General features: G+C 34.1%; 1 protein-coding gene and 1 long non-coding RNA gene across 3 annotated transcripts in view; one reads left to right on the plus strand and one right to left on the minus strand.

The window, feature by feature from the left end:
• Positions 1–18,549, minus strand: HmgZ (HMG protein Z). Of its 2 annotated transcripts, none has more exons than XM_036374814.2 (3): positions 18,349–18,549; positions 2,253–2,491; positions 1–1,009 (listed from the first exon to the last, which is right to left on the minus strand). In XM_036374814.2, the coding sequence occupies exons 2-3, from the start codon at positions 2,403–2,405 to the stop codon at positions 824–826; spliced, it is 339 nt and encodes a 112-aa protein (XP_036230707.1). In that variant the 5' UTR covers positions 2,406–2,491; positions 18,349–18,549; the 3' UTR covers positions 1–823. The 2 variants fall into 2 exon arrangements, with proteins under 2 accessions (XP_036230707.1, XP_014102204.1); XM_014246729.3 differs by lacking the exon at positions 18,349–18,549 and adding an exon at positions 12,680–12,816.
• The window catches only part of LOC118683165 (uncharacterized), a 20,073-nt gene continuing 2,053 nt past the window's right edge, over positions 8,107–26,126 (plus strand). Inside the window, exon 1 of the long non-coding RNA XR_011396156.1 lies at positions 8,107–8,799. This is a non-coding gene — a long non-coding RNA (uncharacterized lncRNA). The remainder of the gene's footprint in view (positions 8,800–26,126) is intronic.

Raw genomic sequence — 26,126 nt, forward strand, 5'->3', positions numbered from 1 at the left:
TTAAATGTCTTTCGTTTGTTTTTTGTTTTATTATATTTTGTTTATTTTATTTTGTTTTATTACTGGTTTTGTAAGTTTCGCACGTTTACATCAAGTAAATTTACAAAACATAACTAAAACGAACTTACAATAAAATGTGGTGAAAAATGAAAAGAAAAAATTTCTTTTAAATATTAACTAGATAGAAAAATATTTAGTCAGAAAACAGCGAACATTGTAGTATACAGTTAGCAGTAGATAAGAAAATTTATATTTTTAAAATATAAATATAAACATGTCAAGTTTTTACTATATATATGCACATGCAAGAAAAATCGCATGAATACCCAATATATAATTAATTTATATTTTACAATATAAAATTAAAGTATATGATACTAAAAAAATATATAGGAAATCATTTAAAGGAAAATCAAAAACACGTTCTTAAGAAAATTAAATCAGTTGGAAGGAATACATTTAGAGAAATGTTTTGCTATTTGTTTTCCTCTTATGCGGTTGTTATATTTGTAACGTTTTAAAAACTGGAAATTTTATATTATGTATTTGTTATATTCATTTTACGGCTATTTTATTTTAAGTAATAATGTTGTTTTCTTGTTTTGTATTTTTTTTTTTGTATTTTCTTTTTTGTTTTTGTTTTGTTGAGTGCATATATTTGTATGTATGTATAAATAAAGTTACCCATCAATGTCATCCGTAAATATGTATACATACAGTTTCTATATGCCACTTAAAATTACTTTAATAAAATATTTAAAACTTATTGATTAAGTTTTCGTCACTTCGCTACAACGTCAGTAACTCTTAAGCGCTCCAGCGCTTAGTCACTCTCATCTTCTTCTTCTTCATCGGATGTATCTTTCTTCTTTGTCTTCTTGATGGGCTTCGCGGCGGGCTTGCCTTTCCGCTTTTTGGCAGCACCGGTGTCTGTGCCACCATTGGCCTCATACTCTTTGACGGCCTTATTGTACTCTTCCTTCATTTTCATGGCTTTCTGTTCCCATTCCTGTTGATACAGTAATGAAAAGAAAGTCGATTAAGTTATATGTGTGTTAAAATGCATTTTAAATAATATATTTTTTAATTAATAATAATTTATTTTTTGTTGGTTTTGTCGGGTTCATAGATGTTATGTAATGATAATCAAGTAATTGGTTAAACTTGACACCCTTACACCGAACCCTTTTGTTGTGACATCTCGCGAGAATTGTCAAGTGTTTAAAGCGCTGCAGAATATGTTGTTATTCATTCTGTGCGCCTAATTTTTGGAATTCCTTTTTTATTTTTTTTTCGATCGTTTTTATATATTTTTTTAAATTTTTTTTAGGTTTCTTTTTTTTTTTGTTTTTCGCTTTTTTTTAATTTTTTTTTTTTTTGGCTTTTTTTAAAATATTTTTACGTTTTTTTTTTTGATTTTACATTGGCTTGTTATATAGCTTTTGGCGAAAAGCTGTCGCAGTATGTTTTTCCTGCGCTTTATATCTCTTATATCTCTGTGAACCTGTGTTCAAATACTCTATGTTTTTCAATATTCATGCAAGTTGAGGCAAAGCACGCGCCACTTGGCTCGGTGCCTTCCTTTACCCGTTCAGTAGCTCCCTGACGGTTCATCTATTTAAAATTCTGTTTTCTCTTTCAAGTGTAAACGCACTAAAACCAGAAACCAATTTCAGATTTCTATTTCATTAGAACATGTTCATGATTTACAATTATACTCTATGTGAAGTGTTTCATACTAATCGTTCTCATCAACTTCGGTCTCTACTGCCCTAAATATCATTTGACTGATACTAAGAATTGATTAAACTTTATCTCTTCATATTTTGCTCAAATCTAATCCACTTGTTCAAACTGTTCTGTAAGGTTTTTTGCACTACAAAGAAATATGTGAATGTTAGTCTCTCTTATACTACGATTATAGGTCATGGGGCCAACTATGCTCTTAAGCATAATGTTGACACTCAAGCATGTTCCAAGTAAAGTAATATCTTTGGAGCTCATTCTCACCTTATATCAATGTATATGTGCCAGGTAGTAGACGACGCTATTGGGGATATCACCTTTATTTAGCCGTCGAGATACACCTGTTTTGGATTTTAGTCGCCTCTTACGACAGGCATACCTTACCGCGGGTAAATTCTTACGCCCCCTAACCCGCAGGGGGTTTTTAGATTTCTTTTTCTTCTTTTCATATACATACATATAAATAATGAGAATCGTATATTAATTATTTGCATTTTAAAACTTACAGATTTGTCTTTCATTCCACGCCATAATTCACCACCACGTTTGGCTATATCTGTGACTTTGCTGCCGGGATTGTCTTTCTTGATCTGCTCACGATTCTCATTCAGCCACAGCATATAAGCTGACAGAGGACGCTTTGGACGTTCACCGGCCATATTTTGAAGATTTGTTGGGATTGTTAAAATTGGAAACTCTTAGTAGAATTTATTAGCACAGCTAATCGGCAAATTTGCAATTTCAACTGTAAGAAAGATGCAAAATTCAATTATTTCGAAATGTGTGATTAAATATGTTTAAGTTTATATATTTAAGAAAAGTGTTAATAGTTATAAGGATTTTGTTTTTCGTGGCTGCGCCTTGTGTATACGGGTGTGTAGATATATGTATATAGTTATTTAAACTATTATTGTAGTATCAATATATGTATGTATTTACATTTGTATATGTATATGCATATAGTAGTTGTATATAGTCATTATAATCTTATATGTTAGCATATAATATACTCTTTCTTCATCGAAGTTGCCTAATAGCAGCCCAAAAACACATTTTTCTATATATGTATATGGTATACACGCATAACAATTTCATTGCATAATTTACATATACCCATACAAATGAATGTTCATCAATATATCAAAAACTGAATATATGAATGTATGAATGTATGTTATTACCTACATATATACATATAATATATAAAACTTACAAATATAATATAAACATAAAAAAAACATTAACATCGGCTGCATCGAAGCTATAATACCCTGCACAGTTGCTTTCTTACAGCATAAAAGGGTGCAAAAAGATCTTGATTTTGATCGTTCAGCTTGTATGGCAGCTATATGCTATAGTGGTCCGATCTAAACCATATGTTCGGCGATTGTAGCACTACCTTGTAAAATATTGTAATTTGTGTCAAAATTCGTGAAGATAATTGATAAAATCAAAAAGTTTTAATATATCCTGTTTAGGGTATGAATATATACATACATACTTACATATGTACCTGCATTCATATATGTATATGTATGGTATACTAGGTATATTTTTAAATATATCCAAGCAGTGATTAATCCATCAATCAGCACATACACATGAATATTATTTAATAGTTTATATGTATTTCTGTAAGTGTCTTCATATATATGTACATATGTACATGCAGCCACAATTATTTCACCTTATAATAATTACGTTAAAACACTTGATTCATTGTGTTATTGTAATTAGAAAAGATGCATTGCTATCGCTAGATTTGATTAGTTTTGATAAACCAACATGTATACATACATATGTATATATTTATGTATGTATTAACATACGTGTATATATACTTAGAAAAATTGTATGCACATAAATATATATGTACATATGTATTGTACATATACAAAAGACATTCGAACTCAGCGATTTTGTTCAAGCAAATATTAAGTGTTTTTGAATAAGAAAATATCCATTTGAAAAATTTAATTTTCGAAAAAAATCAATTTTAATAATCTTTTACCTAGCTATAATTAATCAAATTTAGCATATAAATATTCAGTCGAAAACTTAGTATATAAAAGTATGCATTAAATTTCCAACAGGGTGTCGTCTTACATAATTCTGCAAATAAATATTATATATGTATACATACATATATGCATGTATACATATATGTTTAGTGTACGTTACAGCTATTTATAACTTATAATGCAATGCGTGGCTGTGTGCGTGTGTTCAGGTAAATAGAAATATATAGTCAATGAACTATTGATTACACTGATTTGAAATAATTAATGAATTTTTCGCAAGGAACACGCACACATTTCTCGAGCGTAAATAATTCCAGAGAATTCTTTACTGCTAAGTGTGTAACTTTCCAAAATTCATATTCAAATAAAAATAAAGAATATGCAATAAATTGCTTTATCAAGAATATCACGATGGAACTCAAAAATCTGCTAAACAACTGCAACAAATGTTATACATACTGTTATATGTATATGAGATACAAAGGACTCTTATTCGTTGTTATCGGCAACAAATGACAGTATATTGGCATATTAACATTGCTTGATCATGAAATTTTGAATAAAAATATAAAATAAAAATACTTGCTATTGCCATAAACGCCACTATAGTTATTTTTAAGAAACCGTAATAAATAATATCTGTCTGGTATATGTATATACTATATAGGTATGTACACTGTGTGTATATGTGATTTTACATACATGCATATAAAGTTCGAAATTTAATAAAATTTTATAATTTATGGAAACAAATTTTGTGGTATTACATATGTTTATTTGTAATTTTACAAATTGTATTAAAATTTTACAATTATTAAAATTTTACGATTTCTTAAAAAAAAATTTTTTTTTTTGAAAATATTGCAGAAAATTGAAAGCATGAGTAGAAATCACGTTTCTCAATAATTTACTTACATATGTATGTACATAAATGTACAGCTACTCATATTGACAAAAACAAAACAAAAAACAAAGGCTGGCATGCCATGAGCAGGGTTTCCCAAATATTTCTTGAATATTGATTTGAATTGCTAAATTTAATTTTTTTATTGATGTGAATTTGCGCTCATATACATGAATAGCTACATAGATACATACATATGTATTTTTATAGGTATGTACATATCCATACATACATACATACATATACATATATGTAGTATGTACGTGTTGTTTTGTGTAATCGGTCTAATCTTATCATAATTGGCCAAGATATATATACATGCATATGTATGTAGAGTAAAGATGATTTCAAAATTCCTCTGCGAGTTTAATTATTTTTTTACACTTGAAATAATGATTATTTTTTCATACAAATTTAGTGTAGCGGCCACTTCGAGCCATCAAATCTAGCGTGTGCGCCCTTTTGATTACATTTCCCCACATTATATGCCAAAATATTACACTAAAAACATTTTACGCCGCTTTGCAAACTGAAGTAAGTTGCGAGCGAGCAAAATGACATAGCAATCGACACACACAAACACATGCACACACATACAATAAAGTTATTCAGCCACCAACGGCAGCAACAAATTATCATGAATAGCAACAATAAATTGTCAAATATGGCACACAAAAACAAACGCACACCAATACAAACACGCAAACACACACACACATACATATGCAAGCAAGTAGCAGCATATGTGTATTTGTGCGCATACAAATGCATCTGTAATGGCATAAGCTCATAAAGGCAGCCAACGTCGACAGTGCGACGTCAACGTCCAGTCAATTTGGGGTCGACGCTGCCGCCGCAACGTGTGTGTGTGTGCTGGCCGCGTCATTATTACTGACGAAGCGAACACAAACGAAAAAATGCTTGCTTGCGACTGTCATCGTACATATTCGTAGTTGTCGCGACGCGTCATGCTTGTCGTCGGTGTCGTGTCACTCATACGCCTGCGTGTGCTGGAATGGGTAAAAACACAAAAAAAAAAAAAAAGAAACAGTGGCGGCAGAGCAGCTAAAGCAAACGTAGCATAGCCTAGCTGTCGAGTTGGCTTTGCCCGAGTGTGGTGCATGTGTGTGTATGCGTATATACATATGCATGTATGTGAGTGCTTGCGATTGTATTTGTGCGCTGACATTGGTGTTGGTGTTGGTGCTGTGGTGCTGATTATGGATTTGCCATGGCTGTTGTGTGTTGGCGTTGGAGATTTTGAGCTTGTGCGCAATGCCAGCATTTTGGGGTAGATACTTTTGCAGGGATTTGCGCAGAGGATAGTTGCTTCCATGTTGTTGTATGCGAGTACAATTATATAACTAGATACATATATGTATGTATGTATATGCATACATATTAATGTATATAAATAAATGCGTTTAAATAAATAGGTATCTCTTGGGCGCTCAGCGCTACATATATGCAAATACTTGGAAAAATGTCTGTATGTAGTTATGCATGCGCCTACAAGTAGATATGTATTTAAATGACGACGTTCGAGTGTTTGGCCTAAAACATAGAAATACGATTTATATACCATACATACGGATATGTATGAATGCTTTCAAGCTATCGGCCACGTCTTCACTAACACAAGCAACTAACTCGATATTTTGTTGTTACATTACATAAGTATCACTCATAAAATCGTGTAATTACTTTTTCGTGCGAGTACCGAGCAATATCGTATTTGTATACAGTGGGTGTTAATGCTTGCCGCCTACTTACTACTCAGCAGTTATTTTTATTTCTTGTTTTATTTTTTTATGTATTTTTTGTTTTCAATTAAAGTTTTTTTTTGGTTTCGAAAAGTTTTTATGTCTGTAAAAAATAACTAAATTAATGCTGTTAAAATGGTTTGCGCGTCTGTGTCTGTGCGCACATTTAATACCGTCTATCTTTCAACGTTCACCGAGGTACAGTTATGCGCAATGTAGCACGCAAAAAGTTGCTTGCAAAAATATACAAACTTATGTCTATAATATCATATGCACTTGGATGCTAAGTTAAGTTGGGTGCTAAATTTTGTACTAAATTTTATTCGTATATTATTTTGCTGCGCATGCTCGCCTTAACATTACTTACTGTTATGCACATGGAGTTTTCTACTACTAGCTGGAATATTACTCATACGCCATGTCGTACACTTAGGCTTGCTATGAGTTGCATGTTATAATATGAATTTATCGCATGTTATAACATTATTTCTGTTATTTGTAATATCCTTTCGTGTTCAAGTATTTCAATATAGATATATACAGCTATATATTTACATATGTATATATTCAACAAATCTGCTGCAGACTCTTCATACAAATACAAAAATATTTGCGGAAAAGTGTAATTGCAAAGAAAAAGTTGCAAAATTACAATGTTGTAATATTTGTGGTTTAATGGCGGCTGAGTCCTTTTTTCGATTGATATATTCCACGGCGGTCAAAGCATTCACAGGCAGTCAAGCAGACAGCTGAGGGGTTACTCGCATAAAAGTCGACTCATCAACGCATACAATCAACTACAAACAATCATAGAAATGTGTGTATGTACATATATACGAAGTATGTATGTTTATGTATATGAAAAGTTATTCAAATAACTGCAAGTCGCCATTGTGGCAGTGCTGGTAGTGCCCAGCGTTTGCTTGAGGAAGTTTTGCTTCCAGCACGGGACAAATGGATTTACTTGTAACATTCAGCTTTGGTGTGAGTTATTATTTGTCTTGCTTTGAATTTCTTATGTATGAAAAAAGGCGAAGTTGGCAAGTGTAAAAAGCTTCTTTGTTGATGAAATGCATTGAAGAAGATACCGGTAAGCTAATAGCATATGCTAGTTATTGCAATAGAAGACAGTTTATTTGAAATATTCGGAGTTGAGTATTAAGCAAACGTTGATGTTTCATTTTACAACAATGCATATAATTGCAAATGCTGATTTTATTCAATTTTATACGTGGGATTATATGAGTTGAGATTGTTTGAAGAATAAACTATAGGTTACTCTTTCTTTAAATCTGCTATTTGTGCGGAAATTTCTTTAACTTGCGTTTAACAGAAACTTGTGGTCAGTTTGGTGCTGTTTTTGCTTTTGTAAAAACGTTTGAAATGTTAAACTACAGCATTTTTTACAAAATTTAAACCTATTTCTGGGATAACAATTTATTTTAATTTTTAAATTTTTAATTAATATTTTGGTACATACTACAAAATGAAAAAAAAATTAATTCAATTATTTTTTTAATGCATTGTTTGCAACCCTGGTGCCATTGTATGATGAATAATAAATAAAAATGTAATATAAATAATTTGCTACATACATACATATATAATTTTCATTAAAAATTACATAGCAACCCCGCTACTTCATATTGCTCAACGTATTGCGTCGTTTACTATAATTTCGTTTACATTTTAGCTATAAGAACAACGACTACTTGTCAACTCACACTCTTAATCAGTCATTATTAACCTTACTTTACGCCAACAGACAAACAATAGCGATAGTGTTTATAAAGAATGCCAACAAATAATAAAAAATAATATTAAAGAAATGACATAACACTCTTTAAAGCGATTTTACTCAAACTCTCCAAAATAAATGAACACAAGCAAGTGCATATACATAAATGAAAATTACATGCAATTTCACTATAAACTGTAGGCGCGCAAGCAACGTGTGCTATATAAGAATCAGTCAACGAGCGATAATGGTTCACAAAATACACGATCGCTGAATAAACAGATACACGTCGCTGAGCATACGTCGTATAGTCAGAAAAAGCAACGATTTGAAAAACAATTTGCTCAAACATATAGTATACACCTCAAGCACTTTGCGGGGTAGTCAGTGTTAGTGTGGTGAATAAGTGGTAATGGCGCGCAAAATAACACACGGTGCACACCCCCTTTTAACGCAAAATTAAAAAAAAACAATACATACACACATACATAGATGTATATGTTGTATACACTTGAATATGGCGAACGTGATCGCCGTGCAATCGCTCAGATATTTGCAAAAACAATAGACAAACGCTGCGGAGGGAACTGTTTAGCTTATAAAAAAAATATGCTTACGTTAAGGAAAGTGAGTGCGAGTTTAAGCGGCACAAAGTCTACTCATGCTCACATAACAGAGATTTTAATAAGTTTTTTTTACGAGCGTAATTTTTTTTTTAGCGCTTGTATGGCACTTGTCATTAAATACGGTTTTTTTTAACTTTTTTATGTTTTTGAGTTCGAAAATTGTAAAAATACAAATGCTCTCTGTCAAATTGGAGCTACCCTTGTTCTTATGTAGAATATTAAATCAAAAATACACAACAAAAAAATGCATATAGTAGTCCATAAATTAAAAGGTGCTAACTACGTGAAAAACCCGTTACTTGTGCTGTTATCTTGTCATTCCCATGATAGTTGGTTCTACGACAGCAGAAAGCAGCTTGTTTTTAAGCCCACTTAATACTATCTTCTAAAACTATCTTCCAAAGATTTGTTAAACAATATAATGTGCTGCTACAACTACAACAACGAAAACTGTAATAGTTTCCTTACTAAATAAATCGTGAAAATGCTGCGGCGCGGCGCATGCATGTAACAAAGCAGTTGGTTATGAAGTTATTAATTAACTAAAGGCCTGTTAGGCATAATGCTAAAAATAGTTATCGCTAGAAAAACATATGTACGATATTTACACGTGCACAAATTCATTAATACGCAGCATTATTAACTCATGCTTTGGCTATAAGAAAATTCGAAAATATTTAGTTTCAATTAAATGAAATGATAAGAAACAAATAAGACGTCAATACCAAAAACATTAAAATGGAATATATTCTTTATAAAGTTGCGCCACAGTGGAATTTACCACTTATTTAACAGTTGAAGCACTTAAAACGTTTTAATGTTAGTATTTTTTTTAAAAACACCCGTTATATTTAGATTTTGGTTCCGTTCATATTTATCACTCCTAAAATTGAAACTTTAATGTCGGTGACACGATTTCTAAAGTGTATCAAAACATAAGTATTTTAACCAATGTGTTTTATACATACATAAAAACGTAAGAAGAAGCAAACACATATGTGTAGTAAATATATTATATATATAGGTATTTGTCGGTACCAGTTGAGATTGAGTCATGGTAGTGGAAAAGGTATGCCAGATCTTCGTGTACACGATTGTATTCTATACAGACGAAATTTTCGGTACACACATACAATGGTAAACAATTTTTGGCGCCATTTCTACAAATGTTGAAGAGTGCATGTGGTAGCACATGTTGACGACTTCATAGATATAATTAAGGAATTGTGTTTTATTTGCTGATAGTGCTAAATTTTAAAAGCTTATCTTAATAAATATTTATAATATACGCGTACATTGCTAAATCTAAATATTTAAGATATTTATCTTAATAAGCAATTAATTATATTTTTAAATAAATAAATAATATTTATTGAACGTTTGCTGGGTATAATGCTTGAAGAGTTAAAAACTAAAATAGATTTATACATATATTTTAATGCTAGCAATAACTATATTAAATATAGCATTATATTAATGAAACAAATAAGGAATAGTTCTCCGCAGTGTTGCATTGCAGGCTTCGTGAACAATTAGTAGCGCCAAGGTCAAAATTTCATAATAATTTGTATACACAATTTCGACTTTTTGTTTATTCTTTGACCTTAAAAATTCTTTAAAGTATTTGTTTAGTTTATTATGTCATTAGATGAAATCTTTTATGATAAGGTTGTCGTTAGCATATTAAGTAATAAGTTTATGCGTTTGCATATTGTTTGTGTAATTTGTAATCAATATTTAGTCAATAAAAAAATGTGTGGTTATAAAAATGAATTGTTGATAGATTGCTGCCAACGTGAGTTGCGCCATCAAAATAACCGCAATATTTGTGTACAATAATACTATATGAAGCATCGGACTGTTAGAATTTTGTGTGAAACTGTTAACTAATTTATTTAAATTTATTTTATATAAGTTATTTTATTTTTATTTACCTTAGCAAGTTTATATCAAGAAAAATACTACTTGCAGTGTATTATTTTTTATATTTTGTAGATTTGTTTGTATTTTTAAAATGCTAGTTATTTATACTTATTTATATTAAATTACTTGTTTTTTTCGTTTTATTAGATCATTGTTATTTTCTTTATTTAATAATTTTTCTATTATTAAATAATAATTATTTATGGGAAACTTTAGTATACCATCCCACTATTTCAGGTTTAAAAAAAGTGGTATGGTTGGATAGAGATTCTCCAGATCCAAAATATATATAATATAAATATCCAACCATACCCCTTTTAACCTTGAAATCGTGGATTGATATACTAAAGCCGACCCATTATTTACTACATTATTTACAATATTTCAATTAATTTATGAACTTTTATTTTCATATCTTTAAAATTTTTCTCTAACAATATATATACATATGTACGTATGTATATGTTGTCAAGTAAATATATGCATATATTGTACATACTTATGAATGTATGTATATACAAGCATCTAGTTAGTAATCGAAAAGTTGCACCAACGGATGTAAATTTGTATTGACGTCTAATATCACAGCAATCAATATGTGCAATAATTTATAATTTTAAATATAATTTGAAAATTACAAAATAATTACTTTTCGCGATTTTACAAGTCTCATATTTATTTAATTTTTTTAGTATTTATTTGTCATAATTTTGATTAATTTTTTTTCAGTATTTAGCATATTGTCAATATTTTAGCTACATACTTAATTTAAGCATTTATTTTGCAATATTTTGGTTACTTTTTTTAGTAGCTACTTTACATTATTTTAACTAATATTTTTTTATTATTTTTTTTTTTTGAAATTTTTATAAATTTTTTTTTCAGTATTTATTTATCAAGATATTAGTTAATTATTTGAGTATTTATTTTTCAGTGTTTTGTTTATTTTGTTTAGTATTTTTCAATATGTCAGCTAATTTTTTAGGGCATTTATTTTGCAATATTTTAGTTAAATTTTTTTGTATTATTTTTCAATATTTTAGTTAGTTTATATTTATATCTCAATTATTTGATTTACAACTTTTTTAAAATAAAAATGTATACATTAATTATAATTAGGTAAAACTGCAGGACACACATTTTGTATGTACCTATGTGTAGATACATACGTACATATGTTTTTCTAATTTTCAGCATTTTTTTATTTTTGTGTTTTGCTTAAGCATATTTGTTTTTTTACCAAACAACTGTGCGCATTAATTCAAATCTGTTGATACTTTCGTTGTTGACGATAGCGCCATTGCGCCAATATGGTGATTGGAATCTGTGCAATTGCCATTGTAAAGCGATACTTTCGTTTCCAACGCACTGTTGTTGCAACAAATATGTGCTGTTTTTGCATAAAACTCGGCTAGAAATGTGCCAGTGTGTATGCATGTAAATTTTACTTACATATACATATATGTATATGTATATATACATGCAAACTCACATACATCGATACATACGAAATTAAGTGCAAAATTAGCCTTCTAACTTGCCATGCATTCTTCCTGACATTTGCAATTTATTAGAATATTACAAAAACCGTTAATGCATTTCAATATACTAAATTGCATAGTTGTATGTATGTATGTAGGTGCACATGCCTAGTTTTAGCACAATCGCTATATAGTCAGTACACATGAACGCGTTGCTACTCATTGCTCGCCAACATATGAACATATAAGTAGTAGCTATAGTATGTATTATTGGCGCACAGTGTAACAAATAACTTTAATTGCACTTAAATTTAGTACACCACACTTTCTAGTTAACTTCTTAATTTGTTTAAAGAAAATGCAAATAATTTTTAATAAACTACAAAGGCACAGAATACTCTACAGTTATAAGCACAAAATGATAAAACTTGTAAAATTTTCAGTATTGAAAAAAAAAAAACAAAAAAAAAAACTCACTTGAAGCACTGCGTGTATTCGCCTAGCGTTGAGATCAAAACGACAAAACGTACTGTGCCCACGGTGGCTTAGGAGACTTTCGTACTGCCTTGTACTGGCGATATGAAAACGTAGCAGCAGCAGCAGCGCCAGTAATACAGCAGTAGTAGGAAATACACTTGAACACAGCGAGTATATGCAGGCCACCACAGTGGTTGATTTCTTCGTCGTTGCTTCGGTAGCTGGCTATATGGCTGGCTGGCTGGCGTACGTTGCTACTTCGACGCTATTATCACTTTATGGCGCTGTATGGCTCTGGCTTGCTTGTTAGCTGAGTCGTCGAGTCGATTCTCACACAGAACGACGAAGCAGTAACGAATACAGTATGAAATACAAAATACTTTGGTTTGCTTTGCTTTGGCGTTAGCTGTGCTGTGCTTGGTTTATATGAACACCGAAGAAAATTTTATACACTGCTGCTACTGCGGCTATTGCTACTACTCTGATTGCTGCTGATTGCCCTGCTGCCTTGGCCGTTGTCGTTGTCGACGACATTAAACGATTCTGCATAGGTACATACACTTGGGCTGCCTGCGTGCCTTGTGTACTGCGGCAGCAAGAAGAACAAGCAGCTACACAGCAATACACAGTTGAGTAGAGTCGAGTCAAAAAGCAACCACTACACACGCCAGCAGATACTCGTGCATATGCCTGTATGTCTGTATGTAGACAGTCGCAACTAGGCGTACGGGCAGGCAGCAGATACAGCGCATACACACTTTCATATGCATACATACGTACATGTACGCGCTGATGACGAGTGACTATAGCGGAGAAGTGACATACCATACTAAACATATTTACATGTAGAGACCATCAACAAGAGCAGCAGCGCCGTTAGTAGTAGTGGCAGCTGCAACAACAGCACCGGCAAAGCAAAAGTATATCTGACATGCTTGTGCGATATAGCTGCCTGCCTTTGGCTGCTTTTAATATGGCTGCCATACGAACGAGCTAACGAACCAGCAAGCCGGTGAACTAACGAATACGACAAACAAACCTACATAGATGTATGTATGGATGCGTACATTTGTAACGCTGCTGACTGATTTCGATACATTTCAACTCAATTCAACTCTTGGTAAAGGCGATTGCAGGGCAAAGCACCAGTGCCAAAACGAAATGGCGAATCGGCTGGCTGACTGCCTGACTGGCGGTCTCGCCGACCGTCTGTCGCACCGTACAGCCCAACAAATTGACGTTCCGACTGCTTTGACTGGCTGGTTGGCTGTACTCAACGGCATAGTCAACGACTGGTGTAGATACAAGCAAGCAGGCAGTGCCAGTAAAGCAAGTAGATTTCGCTCATTCATTTACAAAAACGGTTGGTTCGTGGTGTGAGAAATGGTAGACATTTGAGGGGTATTATGTGAATTTTAGAGGGGTATTGGATTGCAGTGGTGGGGCAAGCGGCAGCAGTGTGAGTTAACGAACAAATGTGTGAGCCAGCGAGCAGGCTGGTTAATATTAATAACAACAACAATAATAACTGCAATAACAACAGTTTAACATAAATAACAACAATAGCAACAAATATACCAAAGTAGCAACGCATACAGCTGTCATATAATCAGCCGCCACAGTACAGTACTGTAGTCTCAGCAACGAGCTGACTCAAGCAAAGGCAGCAACAATAAAAACCACAAGCGCATTTCGCACGAAGCTCACAACTACCTATCTACATATGTACATGTATAGCATATATACATATCTACATGTACTATATAGAATCGACTAAGACGAAGCGTTCGACGACCGCCTATCTACCCTCACGCGGCAAATGTCCCACAACGTCGTGCAAATAACGCTCTGTACTGAAAACTCAGCAACCAGCTGCCGACTCATTGACAAAACGAACGAATAAATACCACATACATGTATGTTTGTATGTAGCTATGCTCACGAATGGGTGTCGTTTTGGCTCTGCATGAGAAAAATATATATCTGTACGCCGTTGCTCTTGCAGTGCGTTGCGCGTTCGTCGTTAGCTGTTGACGTTTATCACACCGGTGGCGTGTACATTAGGCGTTCATTTTCGTGCGAAAATCGGCCATTGCACTGTGTGTCGTTCATATGAAATGCTTGGATAAGTTTTTATGACAGCGTTCCAATATCCTGACACGTTAGTGTAAAATCGTTTGTTGAGTCGCCGATATATTTTAGGCAACCAAGTAAACAACCAGACAGTCAACTACCAGATAGGCAAGTAGCCAGTTAGTCAGCTATCGCGGGAAAATCTCTAGTTAGCGCAGCAATCATGTTCATATGTACTATAACATACAGTACTAGGTATGTGGGAATGTGGAGAAGTACGCATGCACATGAGATTGTTTATTAGTTGCCGGCATCGGTACCGGTAGTTCGAGAGCAACACATGCTAATGATTTCATACCGGCTAAGCGCGTGTTACTCAGCAATCCATCGACTTGACTGGCCGACATGTGGAGTTTAAAGTCTTTGGCTTGTGAGGTTTATGAGTACTATATCAGGAAATTTGTGTCACAAACGCTCAGTGGAGCGTGTATTCTTAAGTGTATTAATGGCAATAAGTAATTGCATGAAGATTTGTAATTTTTTCAGAAGTTGTTGGGCTATTCTTGGTTATATTAATGGTACCAGTGCTAACGGAAATCGATTAAATTTGTGCAAAATATCTATGTACATACATACATACAAATGTACATCTGTATGTGAGTCAATATTCAGGAGTGCAAACCTTTACGGAATGTATGATACTAGTTTATCGTAAATAAATTGTTATGGTTTTGATATAATTTGTTTATACCACAGGTATTTATAATACCTACCATATATAATATTTTTGTATATGTACATATTTTAGTTTATTATACAAGATTTTCTTCCTATTGGAGATGCCCTCAATATGCTATCCGAAATATGGATATGAATACAAAAAAATGTAAGTTCTCTTAGTGTGACTGCTTTTCTTTATGCTATTCGTCAAATGGATATGGTTGAAAATAAAAAATTGAAATGCTCTTAGAGCGACTGCTAGATTTTATTGCAAGTTTTTTGTGTTAAAATAAGTATACTCCAAAGTGACAAACCGCCTGCTGAAATATCTCTGCTCTTAGAAAAAAAAAACTTTTATTAGCAGTTTTCGATTTTGCTGCTATAATATTAGAAAAAAAAACATAGTACTGTAAATTTGGAATATGCTTCAGACTGATTGTTCTTAACCCATAATTTCCGGTTCCACGTTATCAGAATTGATAACATACATATGTACATAGTTACATATTATTTAATGTTTCTTTACAACTTTTTGGGACTTAAAAAATATACATACTATGTACATACATATACACATGTAACAATAAATATTTATGACACAATTACTTCGTATTTATTTATACGATTGATCACTAAATAAATAAATACAGCAAGTCAAATATCCATACAAACTAGAATATACACGTTATTTAGTATTCTATTGAATGTAGGTCAAGGTGATATATTAGCATCAATTAACACTAAGCCCATATGTGGTGGCCATGCAAGGTATTACGTACGCACATGTGGCGCAAACGCCAATTCAAATATTTAAATTCATAGGTACGTAGATTTACAACACAAACGATGCCAATCGAAATTGCATACGCACATAAGTATGTACCGACAACTGCTCTATTGCCCTTTGACCGGACTGCAATTGTAAGATGCACATTCGAACTAGCTTGCCTGGCGTACTAGCCATTTGGCGGAGTTAACAATGAAGTGCGTATTGTCATGAAGTACTACTCCTACATACCACATTTCCAAACCCAGGACAGCAGTTGGTTGATGTGTATGGCTAAAAATTTGCGCGCGCAAAGTATTTCGTATGGAATTGAAATATAGCCGTTATAGCATGTTGTGTTACAGTGGCGTCCATATTTTCGTCCATATGGATTAGTGTAAATTTTGTCGCAACTCAGCATAAAATTACATACGCATGGGGTGGTAGTTGTTAGACACGACTGTAGTAGCGTTCAATGGCGAGCGTACGCAGCGCTACTAGTCGACGTTGCTTTTGCTGCCACTGTCACTACACTATGGGTGAGTACTTTTGTTTTCAACAGCTCAAATGTACATATGAATGTGTGTGTGTGAATTGTGCGATTCAGTTCCATATCAGTGGATTTGTGCGTTTGCATAAAAGCCACAAAAGTAGCAACGCCACTAGAGCAAGAGCGCCAAGTTTGTGTTATCGAGGGAGGCTTAGCGGCTCAGCATAGCAGTTGTAATACATATTGGCATTCGTAGGGAAATCAGCGCAGAGCTTTGTCTCAGATTTGCTTTCACCCTTTCGATATGAATTCACAATAAACACATTTGTATGTAAATGTTTTAAGATTTTCTGCTTATGCGCGCGCCCATCACTTCTTGCGCTTACTGGTGGATGTGTGTGTTTTTTGGTGTAGTGACGCGCGGTTCAAAGCATACCATCGGACGCCGCGCGCGCATAAATGCCGTGAAGGCGGCAGCAACTCATAAAAATGTCGCTACTTCCTAGTGATGTTTGATTTGGCGTACAACGCTGCGAAACGTTGTTTGTGCAAATTTTCAGTCAATAAATTATTAAATTTAAATATTATGTATGTAGCTAAAAGCGGCATGAGAAATGTGGTATCTCTATACATAGCCCGCGCGCGCCCTCTTTACGTTTATTAAATAATCATGTTGGTTACTCGCCACTCAACTCTACACATAAACATACTACATATAACCCTGCTAACCAGAACACCGATATTGGCCTCCTTCCCTGAGTTTCATTTGTTGTGCTGCAAAGTGGCGCCCTCGTTGATAGGCAAACATTGACGTTGCCGTTGACGCAGCCGTTTACGTTAACGTACGCTAACGCTGCCGCTACCGGTGCGAACAATCAACGCTCTACATTGCTTTCGCCCGCGCTGTCGTCGCACTGACCCCCTCGCATTAAGCCGCCCTCCCCAATAACCGTATAGTCCCTTACCGCACTTACTCCCGTTGCTCACCTTTACTACTAGTACATACAAACTTATGTATTAAATATGTACATACAACGGTATGTATGTATAGCCCCTTGTACAGCGCAGCCCCCTCTGCACTGCACCACACCGCTCAAGTCCATATACTCTCACACCATCTTACAGCTAAATTTTTAATACGACGTAATTAACCACATATTTCAATGTGCATTTATAGAAAATCTTCACATATTTGCTGCATTTTTTCAAAATACATTTTAAATTTCGCTTGTAGCTTTCAAAAAATAACGGTCTCTTTCAGCATTGTATGGGAAAATATGAAAAACGCGCGCGCTTAATTTTCTTACAGTACAAAATACAGCGGAATATATCAGAAACGAGAATATAATGCCACCATCAACGAGCAACGGTACTCGAACGAGACATATAACGAACAAACCCGCGCCAGTCAGCCACCTAGCCAAGTATCGCCGTCCATGTTGAAATCTTCCAATATAATACGGCGGCGAGTATGAAATTTTCATAGAAAACCCACGCCAAATTGGGTCGTTTTCTTTCGCAATTTTTATGTAATAAAATGCAGCAAATTTGTGCGGTTTTATAAAAATTAAACACCTTGAACAATTTTCAATCGATGTTAGAAAAGCACTTTTCACTTACCTGTGGAAAAAAACGCTGAAATTTCGTTTTGAATTCACGCACTAAAATTTAATATTTCTTCTATACTTCCACTAGCTATGGCTGCCTTGTAGTTTTGCCTTGCGTGTTCACTTTAGATTTTATTCAATGCAGTTTAGTTGAGTTTGCCTTCGGTTTTTGGTTTTGCTTGCTTGCTTGCCTTTAACAGATACCAAGTGTTTCGTTCGCCAGTTCGCTAGTATAAAGTCGTTGCTAGTACCAGCCAGCCTATAGCAAGTCATTGTATCAGCCATACGGCCAGCCAGTTGAGTTGAGTACCAACGAAGGCAAACGAACGAGCATACGAACGAATGAAATACTCATCACACCACAGTCAAATGACCAGCCAACCACCAGCCCAGAGCCAGCCAATGTATGTTCGTACGTATGGGTCCATTCGCATATATATACAATCGTTGAGGCAGCAGTAACGGGTTCACAGGGGAAGTGACGATATAACGTCACAGCAATATAAAAGTAGGCGGAGGGATTGGAGGGTTGAAGTGGGGGTTCATATGAAAACGCTCAGTGTGCAAGTACAGCATTTCGTGTGTTGAAGAAGAAGAAGCAGCTATATTAGAGCTGCACAAGCCCGTCAGGCAGTGAGCTAATGGAAACAGCAACAGAAACAACTTTTTAACGAGTGTACGAATGATGGGCCCGCTGAGCTAAAGCAACGGGGTGTTGAGGGTCGGTGTTGAGTAGTATGTCAAAGCAAAGTGTTTGTATACTGTGTAAGGCCGCATAGGCCGAACAGTGTTTTTATGCGTTGTAATTGTTATGAAAATCCAAAATTATAAAGTATGTATTAAAATGTAAGAAGCTTGTGCTTGATAAGTCGCTTTCGTAATTGTATGTTCTCCAAAGTCTGGATATTCATAGGCGTTTAACAGAATAGAGCTGTTTAAAATTACCTTACTATTAACAAATCTAAACATTTGCGAGATAACAGCGTTTTGACCGGATAAAATCTGGCTCTCACGACAATTGGGTCGGAAGGGGACAGGTTTTCGTCCACTACAATAATAACAACAGCTATTTCAAATGTTTTGTTGGGCAGGCCATAAAGTTTCAATTATTATTGCTTTTATCAGATAATATTATATGTGGCTTAAAAACTATTACCCATAATTTGAATTAATATATTTATGAATATTTCAGTCCAAAATTGTATTTGGTTGCATTAAGGGGTTGTATCCACTTTCAAATCATAAAAACGCGTAGTTTTGTGATTTTTCCTCTGTACATTTGCAGAATTTAAAGTACTTTAATAATCGGTGATTCGTTTTGAAAAATTTTTTAATTTTCTTGATTTTGTAGCCGAGCTCCAGGAGCACCTCCGAAAATAGGTTTCTGACGGTGACGAAGTTTATTCTGCTTAGACTTATTTTAAATCCAAAGATCGTAAACATTTATTATTACAACAGATGAATACAGTTAATGATCCAATATTGATTTTTGACTAAATGGCGACTTCCCAAAAGATTGGGGTTTTGTGAAGAAATTTACATTTCAGAGTGATCGAATTTTTGATCGTTAACTGACAAATATAACTAAGAAAGTCGTTTCGGAGAAATTTTACTCACCGACTCTGAAAATATTTCGAGAAAAAAGTTTTGGGAGCCGATTACTTTAAGTTAAAAAATTCTTACAAATACACTCACATATTCGAAACTATTTTCCGTATCAACTTTAAATATTCGAAGAATTCAAAAATATATATTGTGCATACTATTGATATCTATATCAGTAAAAACATCGATTTTTGGAATTTCATAAGTGGATAAAGCCCTTAAATCAAGCAGCAATAAGAAAATGGCCCACTGTATCCTTTACTCAGAAGCATCTTCTAGTTAATACTCGAATTTGTATGTGCTTATATATGTATATGCATGTGTTTATAAATGTATATACATACATGGCAAATTTTTACTTAACATATGTACATATACGAACGACGCATTGTATAGAGCATACCGTACAATTACAACAATATAATAAGCACAATATACAGTTCAGTACTGGGAATGAGCAGTGTATATGGAAGGCATTATTAAGAGAGGTTACTTGATAGCGCAGTTTTTGCAACATGGCAACTCTAAGTGTGCTGATTCAGCAGCATTTTTTGTGCAGTTTTTACGCGTAAAGCGTATTTTTTTTAATAATAAACTTTAACATTATAGATTTTTATATAGAATTTTTTATGTTTTTTATAAACACAATAAAATAATATATAATTCTTTTATAATATCATTTAAATTATGAAACGCAACTCTGGCAACTCTTAGCACTTCGAATCCCATGCGGTAGTAAAATATATAATTTAGCGCAACATATTTCTATAAAATCTACTCGTTACATTATTTGATGAAATTTCGTTAGTTTTCCCTTCCGTTTTGTTGAGGCACCTTACACACGTATGTACATAGTAAGTATGCGCTCGTATAACTGCGTTGCCAGCGAGTAGCAGAACAAACGAACTAGTACGAATATTCGTTGACTTATTTACATCGATACTGTCGTGAAGAAATTAACTCAGCGGTATGTCTGCTAGCATAAGGTTAACTCAACACAACAATACAACAAGTTTAACGAGTAAACCTATTAACGAATACAATTAACGAATTAAAGTGATAAAAGCTTACTATTCACCATGAGCATCGACATTGTTGTCTCTTGTACTCGTTTAAATACATTCTCTCCGCTGTTGCAAAATGTCCATTAGTGTAAGATAAACGAAGAAGAACAACGCATGAATATATAACTGTCATTATAAATTGGTTGTTTGGTGTGTGCCGACGCTGGAAAAGTAGTTAGTTGAGTTTCGTAATATTATATACTAAGTATTTGGTTAGTGCTTGCTATTTTTTTATTTAGATTTCTTTGATTTTTGTAATAAGCCGGTGATAATGATATTACTTGAAGGTTATTTCTAAGGAAACGAACGTAACGAATATATAAATATGCGGCTGACAGTAGTTAAAAATACCAACAAAGCAGATTAGTAAACATAGGAGCGTGCATGCACACAAGTGCATATATACATATGTATGTGTGCGCATTCGTTACTAGTGCCATTAACGTTATTAGCGAGGAACTGCCAATCATTATAAAATACGAGGGCAGTTTTTAAATTTATTAAAAATTATATTTTTATCACCAACTTTTTATATATTGCTATAGATTTCAGTAGCAGTTTCAAATAAGAAGAAAATACTTACATACATATGTATATAAATTTTAATTAAACTGCGTTGCTCGTATTTGAGTGCGGCAGTAGTCTTCAGAAGTATTTAGTGAATTTTTTCATACTGCCCGGCTCTAGCTCAAGCTCTAATGAGAGCAAACGACCTTAAATGAAAACGCTGTAATGTGATCTGTAGAATGTTAGACCTTGAAATGTGTGGAGTCATTAAGTTTAAATCGAAAATGTGTTTAAATAGTCAGTGACACTTCGTAGCTAATAGTATGTCTCATGTTATGAATTTCATCGGCAATATGCCGGCAATCTAAAATTACATTCATATACATATACATACATACATTAATAAAATATTTGTAAATGTACTGTTTGATTGCTCTCTCAATCAGGTGAGTGTTGCCTTTTTCGTTGACGAAGCGCATCATTCACGCACACTTGTGACACTTAGTCCACCAGTCACTCAGCCACTCAAATTAGTTGCCAATTTAATGGTCATTCATTCGCCACTCAACTGCTTCAATAGCTGTGAAATATATGCACACACATATACCTATGTACATGTATGCATACGCTCTCATGGGTAAACAATTTAAGTGAGGTGAGTTGTGTTGGCTAGTGGCGATAACGTGGAGAATGTGCAGATGTGGCCGCTCACGCATTCGCCTCTTTTCTACCTGCCTTAGTAGCCAAATCCACTCGCAAATCATCATCCTCCCGCCTTGCTTATTCAGTTTTTATTCGTTCGTTTATTTCATATTTAATGCGGCATATTAATGCCAATTTCTTTGCTTCACATGTTTATTTATGTAAATACATGTGTACATATATACTTGTATATCTATATACATACATGTAATTATTTAGCACATACGTTCGTATATACATACAGCATATGCATTTATGTGCAGCAGTTTGCTTTAGTACAGTAGTGTTTGCCTTGGTTGCTTGTGATTTGTCTCACTTGTTGGTTGCCTGCAGTTGATGAAATCGACTTCCTGCAAAGAAGTAACGCAGCCGGTGTCATCAGGCTACATTTGAAGCTACATGCATGTGCACGAGTATATATGTACATAACCTATGTAAATAATCTACTTATGTATGTGTATGTACATATTATACAAATAAATTGTTATGTTTTATATTGCTTAAATATTTATTATTTTAGTTATGGTAATCAAAAATTACATCGGTCAACAAAAAAAAAATTTATTTTGGGTTTTTGTTTTCATGCTCAAATTCTGATTCTAGACATTGCAAAACATTTCGATTTCTGTTTTTGTGAAGCCGCCATTTAGTCAAATATCAAAATGTTACTAGTTCTTCGATCTTTAACTGTGCTCATCTATTGTAATAATAAATTAGTTTCGATTTATGACTAAGTTCCTGTGTGGTAAACGTTTTTAGATGACAAGATATCTTCTCTTCAAGAAATTTAGCATGGATTAATATCCAAGGCAAGGCTATAACATCTGAAGAAACTTTGTAGATCGAACCACTATATCATATAGCTGTCATACAAGCTGAACGATTAAAATCAAGCTCTTGTAAGGAAACTTCTTTATTTGTGAATGGTATTTTAGCTTTGGTGCAACCGAAGTTAAGGTTTTTTGTTTCGTGTTTTGTCTGCTCTGTGTCTGGGTTGATGCTGAACTGTAAATGACCATGTCAACATCTAACACTATTGGGAATATAATGTCAAATTGGAGGTTATCAACAGCTTATATGCATCCATACACACCTCGTTAAAGTGTGTATTTATCAATCGACTATTGTGAGACTCAACTCAGCGATGGTTGCTTCTATTTCCCAATGGGTTAATTCTATGCTCAAAGCAAAATTGACCGTTCAAAACACAACAGATTCTACAGATTGTGTTGTTGTTATTGGTGGTTATGTTACAACGCTGATTTACTAACAAACTCAGACTGCGGAAATGTAATTTTGTAGGTGATTTCTTGTCTAAAAACCGTGTCTGGTATATGCATACATCTACATAGAGCCATTTATATATTATATATGTATGTATGTATGTATGCGGAAACCCGTCTGTTCATATACGTACATATGTATGCTTTTGCATGCCTATGCGGCGCTTAATATTTTAGAGTCAATTACTAAGATTTGCAGCAGTTCGTCGAAAGTAACAACAAATTAAGAAATTGCACATCCTAACGCCAATGCGGATGACATGTGCTCAGCGCCTCCATTATGTATGTATGTATATATGTGTGCCGTTTGTGAAAGTGAGCGGCATGAATCGCTAATACTTTGTTGATAGAGTAGTTGTGCTGACGGTTAATTAATTTTCAGTTGACCGGGCATGGAATGCTGCATATGATGCAGTCAGCTTTATGGACCACTTGGACGATGTTGAAATTATTGGCCAATTCTTGGCATGTAACTATATATGTATGTATGTATGTACACATATTTACATATGTAAGCGTTTGTAGGCGAAAGAAGAGCTTCATTACTATTTTTAAAACAGTTAGTTGTCTTGCTAAATTTGGTGAAGTGAGTGATTCGTTTATTGGTAAAATTTCATAAATTATTTATCGGCAATAGTCGTAAAAACTCATCCGTTGTTCGTAAGAGAAACATACAAGTACCTTATGGTCGCTAACTGCTGAAGAGCTTTGTCTAGCTTCGCAAAAATATCGATTACATTCAATCAAGAAATTTTAAATTTCAGTGAGCAAACTATGAATAGTTTAGATAGAAATAAATTGGGTCTTGCACCGCGATCTACTCTATCCTCCCCACTGTCACAACGAATCACTTAGGGCCAGCATATTGAAACATTTCAGTGCTATGTTGGGTGATATTCAGGCGATGTGATTCCCATTCGGATATATGGATCCAAGGATCTGGATCCTGCGTCTACAGGCTGCTGTGGAGTCTATCATCACATGCTCTGTAGTTTCCGTCTGCATGTCGCAAAACCGGATCAAAGACCGGTAATTAGGCAGCATTCTTCAAAATAATTTGGAGAATGTTTCGTTTTTTCATTGCATACACAATGTAATGCATTTCCTTGCGATTATACTGAAAACGGGCACGTATAAATGTCTTATCAGGAAATAGTTCGGTACAATCACCCGTAGTGGACGTAGGCTAAGGATCAGCATCGCTGCTGTGCTTGAAAAAAACTACAGCAATGTGAAAGGCTATAACTAGAATTGATTATATTTCACGACACTAGACTTCGCAAAAATCTCCGCCTATGTTCGCAACATCGGTGAAGAAGCTTACAGTATTTTTCGCTCAGGGTTTGTTACAATTTTAATACGTATAATATTCAAAAGATCCGTGGTAGCTAGCCATCTCATGAGCAGGAGGTAATTTTGGTTGCCGTATGATTTGTCCTCAACCTTCAGGACAATGGGGATCGGCGTTTTTTCTGTCGAAATATGTATATATGTATGTCAATGTATAAATTTGAATTTAAATACGTAAAAAAAAAGTATGAACGATAAGTAAAAAAAAAATAACAATTTTAGCGCAATTTTTTTTATTCTACCTCCTTTCCTTTCTTGGCGTCATAACGAAAATTTAAATAGAACAATTTAAAGTGTCAACCTTTGATCTTATAAAACTAGATGAAATTTTTTGTGGGTTACTATTTTGTTTTATCAAACACAACAAACGAATTATCAGATACCATTTATGCAATAGAAACGTACAGCCTTCACCCCAATTATTGCAACAAAAAGCCGTTTACAATTGCACACACCAAAATATGCAGTGTCAAGTTTAACGGCAAAGGATCTTTTCATCGTAGGCATTTATGCACAGAACAGCGTATACAATTACCACTCGCCCTGCGACATACACACATACAAACATGTGTATATGTATATGTATGGTTGATGCTTCGATTTGGTTTGCTTACCACGTTGCTGTTATTGTTCCACTTATTGCACTTCCATAGGCACGTTTCCAACAGTTGCAACTGCCGTTTATCCTTTTGACGCGCCTTGCCACTGCTCAGAACCCGAGTATTCTTCTGAAAAGTAGCAGCGTGCATTGCCGGTTTTGCTATCACACGCTGCCTACTCAAACATACATACATACATGTGTAGAAATGTATGTGCATTCATAGTTGTCTCTGGGTGTCCTGTATCTGAAGGGTAACCTATAGTTTTCAACCATGCGTGCATACACACATACACACAATTGTGCATTGTGGCAGTTTCTGTCAGCGACGGTTGCAAATATCCAAACAGAGGTAGCTCTACCAGCAGTTAAATAGTGTGCTTATGCGCAAACATACACACGTACATATATATAAATATCGAATGCGTTAACAATGAGCGATAATATCGGTGGAAGAAACAACAATGTCAATGGCCTGTATTATATTTGAAATTGTAATGTTCCATAACCTGATGCTTCTCGTATGTTATGCACACATACACAAACCCATGTAAACTTGTAGCAGAGCACGCCTGCTCTACGTGGATCCTTGCGGCAGGATATAGCCGTGTATTTGGTGTGCAAACGTGCTTGTTTGGCCTATTGTATGATTTCTTAGATTCGAATTTGGTGTTGGTCCTTT

This window comes from Bactrocera oleae, chromosome 4, assembly GCF_042242935.1.
Source record: "Bactrocera oleae isolate idBacOlea1 chromosome 4, idBacOlea1, whole genome shotgun sequence".
NCBI lineage: Eukaryota > Metazoa > Arthropoda > Insecta > Diptera > Tephritidae > Bactrocera > Bactrocera oleae.

Excerpts from the sequence above, each read along its gene's own strand:
- HmgZ (XM_036374814.2), bottom strand. The coding sequence starts at position 2,405 with ATGGCCGGTGAACGTCCAAAGCGTCCTCTGTCAGCTTATATGCTGTGG. Across the intron at positions 1,010-2,252 it reads GTGGAATGAAAGACAAATCT|GAATGGGAACAGAAAGCCAT; the intron begins GTAAGTTTTAAA and ends CTGTATCAACAG.